Raw genomic sequence first — 10426 nt, 5'->3', positions numbered from 1 at the left:
GGTCAGGGTGCTGGGCTAGGAGTGGGGTGAGATGGGCTGGGCAGGGTGTGTGGAGGAGTGGAAGTGGACTGGGTGTGGAAGGGGAAGGGGGCTGGGCTAGGAGTGGGGTGAGGTGGGCTGGGGCATGGCTGGGCTGGGGGCAATGGGGCAGAGGATAGGGTATTGGGGGGAGTGAGATGGACTGGGTGTGAAAGGGTCAGAGGGCTGGGCTAGGAGTGGGGTGAGATGAGCTGGGCAGGGTGTGTGGAGGAGTGGAAGTGGACTGGGTGTGGAAGGGGCAGGGGGCTGGGCTAGGAGTGGGGTGAGGTGGGCCGAGCAGGGTGTGTGAGGTTGGGTGTGGAAGGGGCTGGGCTAAGAGGGGACTAATAGGAGCGCGTCCAGAGAACCTGGCTTCTAGAGCTGTTTCTGGCGCCACCCGTGCCAGGCAGGCGAGGGAACTTCCCGGCGCGACCTTAACTCTCCACCCCGCCCTGCTCCTGGAGTCTGGGAATAAAGTTCAGGGGCGGCCCCCAGGCGCGGGCTGTGAACTCGCCGTGCGAGCGCAGGGCGGCTCCCGCCTGTCCCCCGCGCGCCTGGCCATGGCCACTGACGAACTGGCCCAGAAGCTGCAGCGCCGGCTGCTGCTAGAAGAGAGCGGGCCGGAGCCCGCGTCCGCGCCCGGCGGAGAGGAGGCAGCAGCAGGCTGGGCGTCTGGCCCGGCCGGACAGGAGGAGGAGGAGGGCAGGAGCTCCATGCTCGCCAGCGCCGATTCGGAGCTGGGCGCCAAGCTGAGCCGCAGGCAGGATATCAACGAGGGCATGGCCCAGCCCCGCCAGGCTAAGGTCTTCAACCCCTACACCGAATTCAAGGAGTTCAGCCGGCGGCAGATCAAGGACATGGAGCAGATGTTCCGACTGTAAGCAGATCCCCGCGCCTGCCCCCCTACCCCACCCCGCCGCAGAGCGCCTGCCCCTGGCTAGCCGTCAGCCGGGCGAGTGCTCAGGGGGCTAGCTAGCCCCGTGCCCAGGAGGACTCGGGCTGTCTTTGGTTGTCGCCGGTGAGCGAGCTGACTGGTTGGCTGAGTTTTGGGGAGCGATTCTCCAGCCCCAGTGTGGGTGGTGAGAGACACAGGGGAGAGGGTGACTTCGGGAATTCTGTGCAGACAGGCCCTACTGAGTCCTGCTCTAGCTCTGACAGAGCTGAGAGCGAAACCAGCATTTAAAATGTGGGTTCTTGCATTGTAGCCCTTACCACATTTTACGGGTGCGAATGAATGAGGTTAGGTTGCTCTGACTCTGGGAATTGATAGGCTTAATTGGGCTGCTGCTGACTGTTTGAGACTCCGATTGCAGAACCTAATGTATTTTCTTCGGAGACCAAAACTTTTCTCCTCTCTCCCCACCCCTCCATACCACCGGTTGCTTCTTCCTCTCTGAATCATGTCTGATTTGGCAAGTGTTTGCCGCTTTATCATTCCAGAAAAGTCACATTGTAGCAGAAACACTTGACCCTTCACTGTTTTCCCTGCCTCTAGCATCAAACCGCAGTTATATTTAGCATGTTCCTCTAAAAATGACTGTTTGCCATTTGTTTTAGTAACTCAAATACTCTTTAAAAACAGGCTTCTCATGTTTGTTAACATGCTGTTTTGCAGATTCCTGAAAAAATATTCCATGGCATTCCTCCAAAACTTGGCTCTGTAAAAATATAAACCTCATTCCTGTAGAATGCTTTATCTTATTTCAAAACTTTTTAAAACTTTCCTTTTTAACTCACCTTTAAAGCAGGCTCAGTGGAGTATTCTGCACACAAAACTAACCTCTTTTTAGTGTCTGATGTCACAATTGCCAGTTTTGCTGTAGTGTCTTCAACTGAATCACTGATATAGTGCAGTTCTTGGAAGCTGTGCTGGCTTTTTCTATTCTAAAAGCTTTTAAAACACTGCAAAAAACTTTTAAATACACTTTGTAAACTGTTGTGTGCACAAAATGGGGAAGCTGAGCCTCAAACAGCACTAACTCTGCTTCTTCTCTGAGTGGATGTTAACACAGCCTCTCCTCCCCGTCCACTTTTCCCTCTCCTAACTTTAATCTTCCTGTTGATCTCATCCACAATTCCAGCTATTTATCTACTACCTGGTGACTCCCTCCTTACCTCTCTCCACTCACCTGCCATAGCTCCTCTTTTTCTTTTTGTGGAAGACTGCACCAACTTTTTCAACAAGATCCTTCCACCATCCCCATGCAGATCCTTAACTTATTTCCATTGATGCCTATTTGTTGTCTATCTCTGGCTCTTACCCAAAGTAACAGGTACAGGTTGATATCTACGCTGCCCACGTTACAGCATGGCTGTGACATGGGCAATGTAGACACGCTTCATTGCTGGGGGAGAGCTTTCCCGGCGGTTTAAAAAAAAATAAAAATAAAACCACCCCGAACGAGTGGTGGTAGCTTCGGTACTGGCACTTTTCAGTGCTAAAACAACAAGGAGTCTGGTGGCACCTTAAAGACTAACAGATTTATTTGGGCATAAGCTTTCGTGAGTAAAAACCTCACTTCTTCTTCGGGGTGTTTTTTCACACCACTGAACTACTAAAGTTTTAGTGCTGAAAGTGGCTGAGACAGCCTTTGACTACAAATCTTCCTTCCCTTCATTCTCAGCTCCTCCCTCTTTCTTGTATGCATCGTCCTCTCAAAATACAAACATTCCTTGGTGTTGCCCAGTCTCAGAAGCCCCACTTGCTACTCCTCTGAACTCAGAATGCCTACACTTGTTGTCTTGAGTGCCCTGCTTGGATTTTCAGTTGGATTTTCTGTTTTGTTTTAAATATCTTTGCATTCAGCTCTGCCATCATGCCTATAAGAAATCATCCAATTAGCGATGGGCCTTTGTCTATAGACAAATAATTATCAGTTGTGACATTACAAGGGGGTGTTGTAGCTGAGTAGGAGCTAGTTAGGGTGTCTCTAGGAAATTTAAAATGATGTGTGTATTAGTGTTCGCTCTTGCTTATGCTCCTAGAAGATGGATTAGTGGGGGTAGGGGGCTTTCAAACCATGCTGCTGTTGATGCAGCTTTCTTTGCAGCTAATCTTTAATTTGAGTAAAATGGTTATTTTTGTCACCATTGTTTTGGAACAAGACCCTTTGCCAGTTGAATGAGACGCTTCGCTAATTAAACCAATTAATCTGGGAGAGGAGGAAGAAGAGAGTAAATCCAGGTGGAAATGAATGATAATGAGTCTCTTCCAGCTCAAATAACACAGAAAAACAAAACAATTAAAATATAAAACATGAGGGATTCAGCAAGAGGACTGCATTCAGTTCTGGCAATCTGAACAGAGCTCTTGCCTATAAAACTTATCTGGCTGCAAAGTTCAGTAGCCGCTGATAGCTCTGTTTAATATGACAACCCTGGAAGAGTACGAACTCCTGTCCATTGTTTAATTGCATTGCATAGTGGCCCTCTTCCCTTTTAGTTGTGTGGTTTTTTTTAATATATGAAGGTGATGGGATAGAAGAGTTTTCAACCTAATACACAGAAGAGTTGTATGTTGTGTGCACTCATTCATTGTGCTTATTCTCGTATTATGCAGGAGAAGTGCATGACCTCTTCAACTTTGATTAGGTTAAGACCAACTTTTGATTTTGTACAGCAATTGGAAATGAAAGGCTAACTAATGACTCCTCTTGAGTAATGATGCCCCTTGGTGACAAAAGTTTCTGAGCTTTGAGTGGTGGCAATAAATCAAGTCTCAGCTGGCACCCACTAGGCAATTCTTGCACATTCTCTAAAACAGGATTTACCTAAGTAGGCCATTTTCCTGAAGGACTGGCTCAGGTGGGGGATATGGATGGGCTGGCCTCTGTTTCCCCTGGTACAGCCCTTGTTCCAGCTCAGGTGGTAGCTAGGGGATTCCTCATGATGGCTCTCTTTTCTCTGTTCCACCCATTTATATATCTTTTGCATAAGGTGGGAATCTTTTGTCCCTCTGAGTTCTCACCCCCTCCCACCCCTTCTCAATGGAAAAGCACTAGGTTAAAGATGGATTTCAGTTTAGGTGACATGATCGCATGTCACTGGAAGACTTCATTACCCCTTGCCAGCACACACATATACAGGAAGACTTACAGGTAAAATAGAGCCATCTGCAATCAATTGTCCTGGTTAATGGGAGTCAACAAGATTCCAAACCACCATTAATGGCCCACACTTTGCATAATTACAATAGGCCCTCAGTTATATTTCATATTTCTAGTTTCAGATACAAGAGTGGTACATTTATACAAATAGGATGATCACACTCAGTAGATTATAAGCTTTGTAATGATACCTTACAAGAGACCTTTTATATAAAGCATGTTCCAGTTACATTAGCATATTTTCATAAAATCATATAGAGTGCAATGTCACACCCCTCATTCCATCATAGCCTTTGTCACCTCTGAAAATATAGGGAGCTTCAGAAGGGAGGTGTTTCCAAGATGACAGCGCAGACTAGTGCAAGTGACAATAGAGGCTGCAATACAATCCAGGAAAATAAGGTACCTGATGAGATTGAACTTCCGAAAGGCTGACCTGGGAAGGCTTTTCCTCTGAATTGAATGGATCGGTCTGTAATAGTACTCCAGCCCACAAGCACTCTGGCAAACTTGTCTCCCTGGTGTGGAAGATTGCCCAAAAGCCCATCCCCAGGAGATGTCAGACACTAGATGTGCCTGGACTTTCAGAACAAACCAGCCAACAATATAAGAGAGATTCAGAACTGTTTGACTTGGATCCCTTCAGTGAAGAAACCATTGGGCTCAGGGAAATGCTTATGAGAGAGATCAGAAAGGAGTGGCACAGCCTCTGGGGGACATGATTGAAACAACAAGCCTGTGCCATAATAGTAAAAAGCATGGGTCACCATTTGCAATATTAACCCTGATAGACATCAACCAAAGCCTATCGTCACAGTCTCTCCTAGCCAAGTCGCACACCAACTCATCCTAAATGGTAAACCAGCCCACAAAGCAAAGTGCAAAACGAAACAGGCTAAGCAGGAACTCTGCTGTTTCTTGAGAGAGTGCAGAGTCCACAATGAGCAGGTCAACACTGCGGAACTGGCAGTAACCATGAAAATCCCGAAGTGTGGAAAGGGTGCGGGACTCAATGGAGTATCTATTTGAACACTACTTCACTTTGGGATGAGAGCAAAGAAGTGGCCACTTGACTTCTTGAATTCTTGCATGGTGTCAAGGCTGATTCCACACTCTGGCACTTTGAGTGCAGAAGGTGGGGGCCCGCAAGGGTTCTAAAAATTTAATACTGGCCACTCCAGCCTTGTATTAAACTCCCAAGGTTACAGCTTCTCTCTGACCTTGGATTGGTAGATGCTGCCACCACCCAACTGCAAAAACCCCTTTGAGAACCCAGGAAGGTGCACTTGGGAATTCCTTCCTGTGGGGTACCCTCAAGCACTTTCACACCCCTTCCGGGGAAGAGCTGAAAAAGAAAAACAAAGGAAATCGGCAGTTGCCACCAGCTAAATAAACAACATGCACAAACCTCTTAGGACATACAAATCCAATCCTGTTCTTAAAAAAGTTAAATTTTATTAAAACAAAAAGAAAATACATCTGGAAACTCAGGCTATTGCTAGATTTTAAAAAGAGCAAATACAAGGATTAAGCATCAAGAATTGTTTCTTGAGGTCCAGCTTCAAGCTTACAAGCAAAACAAAAGCATTTGGGGTTAGCACAGAGGAGTCCACAAGCCATAAAGAAATAAAAAAAAAGAAATAAACCTAATGGTGCCTTCCTAGACATTCCCTCGTCTACTTACATATCTGGGCTTTCAAATGAGTAGTTGCTAGCTATGATCTGATGATTTTTCATACCTGGTCCAAAGCTTCTTACAGCATCATTGCTCTGTCCCCTGTCTCCAGAGAACAACGGACAAAAGTGGAGTCTTGTTTCAATTTTAAAAAATTCTAGCCTTCCCTTTGGCTCTTTTGGAGAGGTGACAACTCGCTTCCTTTTACCTATGCAGGGAACTTTTTAACCCTTTATAGGTAAAGCAAGTAGAGAACAACTACTACGAGGGATTTTGTAGCTAACGGGCTGGCTGGAGGTCCATAAAAGGGAGCTCTCCCCCATTCATTTATCACACATGGAGACAATGCAGATACCCAGGCTGTGGAGATAAGCTAAAATGGTTTCACATAAACCACATATAGAACTGAACTCTGCAAAGACTTACTGACCGATATCCGTACTCTGCTCAACCTACAAGCATATAACTGGATGAAAATGTGTATAATTGCGTAATAGTGGAAGGCAGCTGACTGACGACCAAGTCAGTTTCCACACAAGACATTCATTCTGTGGTCAAGTTGTAAACCTAACTCAATACATTGAAGATGGCTTCAAAACCTGCAAAATGACAGGCTATTTGTTGAACTGTCAGGTGCTTATGACACTATGAACTGAAACTGCCATTGAGAAATGGCAAGATGGTCCAGGTCATGTACACTCTGCTCAAAAATTGATGTTACTTCATCAAGTCAGATGGTCAGTGAAGCAGATGGCATACTCAGTGGAATGGATTGCCCTAAGGTTCAGTACTATCACCCTTGCTGTTTATTGTCTACACAAATAAACAATCAGAATTCCCTGTATGTGAAAATTAACTTATACAGATCTTTATGTTGCCATCCAGTCAAAAGATTTGAGAACTTTGAGTGCATTCTAATTGGCCTCCTGAGTGTACTTGGAGAATACTGTCGCATGTTGTTCCTGACTGCCAACCCAAGTAAGACATCAGTGTATACCTTCCACCTAAAACACAGACAGGCCAAGCAAAAAGTCCAGTCATTGTGGGATGGTACAGTCCTTGAGTACTATTAACATCCAGTGTACTTTGGGGTTGCATTAGACTGAATGCTGACATTCAGAGAGCACATGAAGTTGAAAAAGAAAGTGAACTCTAGGAAACTGGTCAACACAAACTGGGGAGCTGAACCCAAAACACTCAGAGCATCTAGTCTCATCCTGTGTTGTTCAATCTCAGAATACAGTATCCCACTATGGTCCTGCTCAAGCCATTCACACAGAATTGATACTGCACTTTTTATCAATACTGTAGGTTTTTCACAGGGACTTTGAAATGGACTCCCACACTGTCACTATACTGCCTCGTAGCAGTTACACCACTGTTAGTGAGGTGGAATGTCTTTAGTAAAAAGGAGAGACAAAAACAGGTATATGATCCAAGAAACGCACTGCATGGACACATTCAACCACTCAAGAGGCTGAAGTCCAGAAAGAGCTTTGCCCCTGAAAATCCCTTCCACAAAATACCACGATGGAAGGCTGCAGAGTAACAAAATGATGCAAAATGCTGATAGTCTTGGAGAACCTGGTTCTTTCAAAACAACTCCCTCCAGGCACTGACCTTGAATGAAAACACTGGTGTACTCTAAATTGGGGCAGGAGCTGGGCTGGTAAAGGCTGGTGACAATATGACCGAGTGGAAGCTGACCCCAAATGTAATTGTGTCGAGCCTAATCAAACACTTGGACACTGCCTGATATGATGCCTTCTGTCAACATCCTGTTCTCCCAAGGAACTATTCACAATAAATGATTACACCAGATTGTGGCTGCAGTTTTGGAGCAATAAGCTATGATGATGGCCTATCGGACTGCTTATCAAAGCATGAAAGAGAGAATGAAATCCACTATAAAGGATCTACATATTCTTCAAGTGCTCGTTTTGGGTAGGCCTTCAACACAGGTTGAAGAGGTGGCACAGTTTGCCTCCATCTTCCTGGAGAAGGCTCATCTTTTGAAAATTTGGAAAGGTTGTTTCGAAGACCAATAAGACCAGCATTGAGGATGATGATCTAGACAATGAAATTGCCAGACAAGCTCACAGGACTGAGCCTTGTCTGTACTACAAATGCATTGCTGGTATAATTATATTGGCATAGCCCCCTAGTGTAGATGTGGCGTATGCCAGCAGAAGAAGTTTTTCTATTGGCTTAGTAACACCATCTCCTCAAACTGCATTAGCTATAGCAACAGAAGCACTTAGGTCAGCATAGTTGTCTACACTGGGGGTTGTGCCAGTGCAGCTGTGTCAAGTGTGGTGGAGGTTTTCTACACTGCTGCCTGACATAGCTACGCCAGCAAAATGTTGTAGGGTAGACCTGACCTGAGAATGTAAGGAGTGAGGTGACGAATTGAGGCACCCTGGAATATGCTCCTACTCACCATAAGCGAGGGGTAGATCTTCATTATGGAAGTGAGATAGTACTGAAGGGAACTTCACATCTAGCTAATATGGGGAGTCAGTTTCATTTAGTTTGTTTGCTCTTGGGTACCAGCTGAGAGAACTACTTGAGGCGCCTCCAGGAACTAATGACAAACTAGATTAGAATTCTGCAAACCAGAGAAACTGGGAAGCTGGCCAAAAAGCAACCAACAGTATCGTGAAGAGCGCTAGCAGCAGCAAGAGCCAAGCGAAGGAAGATTAGAATCTGAATTACAGACTTTAGGCATGTTGGAGTCTGTGCAAACAGGAATCTATCTTGTAAACAATTGCAAGTGCATAAATAAAAATGGGGCATGTAACTTCCAGAAGGAGATTTGGCTAGAGAGAATATTTGGACAGATGGCCTCAGGGCAGTGACTGAAAGGACAGACTCTCAGAGGAGAGGGTATAATGGGTAGTGTTGAAGTGATAGTTGGGGGTCTAATTTGGCTCCAACACACAAGCAATATGCTTTGACTAAAATGGGAATTGTGTATTCAAGTACATAGTCTGGCACTAAGAGTTCTCACTAGTTGGTGAGTAGTGCTGTACTTCTAAGGTGTCACTTAAAGTAGCCAGTGTCTTGGTATGTGGGTCTGTACAAGGACTACTGATTGATGTTTTGGGCTAGTACTGTCCCAGGCTGCCTACTGTCTGCTCTGATCATTCTGCTGCTGCTTGCTTCCTGCTGGTTGGTTGGTTTTGTTCTTCTCCCACAGAGCTGTCCTTCTAAGGAGGACCTGTGAAACAATTTCTCAGTCCACTCCCTTCCCCCTCCCCAAAATGTTCAGCATGATCATACGTGCATGCAAAGGGACAGCCCTGGGATTTTGGGAAGAATCTGTACAATGAAAATCTAAGGTATCCCTTACTTTATTTAAAAACAGGGCATCAGAGATGGCTCACTCAGTCTCCTGCTGCAAAAGTGAAGCATGACTTTATGTTGAGCTCCATGTATTGCCAAACACTTAGGCATTTCAGTGGACATTTCCCCAAATGAGCTCACAGATCTGGGATCCACTAGCTCTCAGCCATTAGAATTTTGTGTGCATTCCGGTGAATTTTAACACTTGCAATGATCTATTAGTCTTTATAATCTATGCAACACCTCCATGAAGTAGGCAGAGCAGTGGTACTGAAGGCAGAAACTATGTATTTGGGTGGTTGTTACTACTTCAAGCCAGGCGGTGTGGCAGAACCCCAGCACCTCTGAGGCAAAGTAAAGGAGGGAGAGGAACACAAGGGCTAAGTGACTTGACTAGGGCATTTATGGACATGGTATCAGACCTAGGATTAGAACTCCATTCCTGTACTTAATTCGCTATCTTGGGTTGTCTCTTGTGCTGTTGAGCTACCCTTCATAATGACTGGAGATCACAATAATTCCTCATCAGAGGAGTTTGCTTCAAGGCAGGCAGCCAGGAGGGAACCTGTGGTGGCCCTAGTACCATCAGTAACATTCAGGCCTGGTCTACACTATGGGGTTAGGTCAAATTTAGCCGTGTTAAGTCTATTTAAAAATGAATGCGTCCACACAACCAACCCCGTTCTGTCGACCTAAAGGGCTCTTAAAATAGACTTCTGTACTCCTCCCCAGCAAGGGGAGTAGCGCTAAAATCGACTTTGCTGGGTCCAATTTGGGGTAGTGTGGATGCAAATAGATGGTATTGGCCTCCGGGAGCTATCCCAGAGTGCTCCATTGTGACCGCTCTGGACTGCACTAGCCAGGTACACAGGAAAAGCCCCGGGAACTTTTGAATTTTACTTCCTGTTTGGTCAGCGTGGCGAGCGAACTCAGCAGCACAGGTGACCATGCAGTCCCCCCAGAATCGGAGAGCGTAGAATGTTTCTACGCTCCCCCCATCATCTCTGTCCCTGAGGTTATCGCAGATTAGATGGCAAAAAAAAAAAAACGCACTCACGATGACGTGTTTTCCGAGCTCATGCAGTCCTACCGCATGGAGGCATTCAGTGGCAGAGGCCAGGAAAGAATTAAGTGAGCACGAAGAGTGGAGGCAGGACGCAATGCTGAGGCTAATGGGAGAGCAAATGGACATGATGAAGCGTCTGTTGGAGCTTCAGGAAAGCCAACAAGAGCACAGACCCCCGCTGCATCCACTGTATAACTGCCTACCCTCCTCCCGATG

The 10426-nt window shown here is 46.0% G+C and overlaps 1 protein-coding gene across 1 annotated transcript in view; it reads left to right on the top strand.

The window, feature by feature from the left end:
• Positions 1–387: 387 nt before the first annotated feature.
• The window catches only part of EFHD1 (EF-hand domain family member D1), a 43778-nt gene continuing 33739 nt past the window's right edge, over positions 388–10426 (top strand). The window contains exon 1 of the mRNA XM_005310258.5: positions 388–895. Within this exon, the coding sequence (XP_005310315.1) occupies positions 579–895 (317 nt within the window). The 5' untranslated portion in view covers positions 388–578. The remainder of the gene's footprint in view (positions 896–10426) is intronic.

The sequence above is a fragment of the Chrysemys picta genome, chromosome 9 (assembly GCF_011386835.1).
Source record: "Chrysemys picta bellii isolate R12L10 chromosome 9, ASM1138683v2, whole genome shotgun sequence".
In the NCBI taxonomy this organism is placed as follows: Eukaryota; Metazoa; Chordata; order Testudines; family Emydidae; genus Chrysemys; species Chrysemys picta.
Note: the sequence above shows the minus strand (reverse complement) of the source record. Positions and strands in the feature narration are given on the sequence as shown.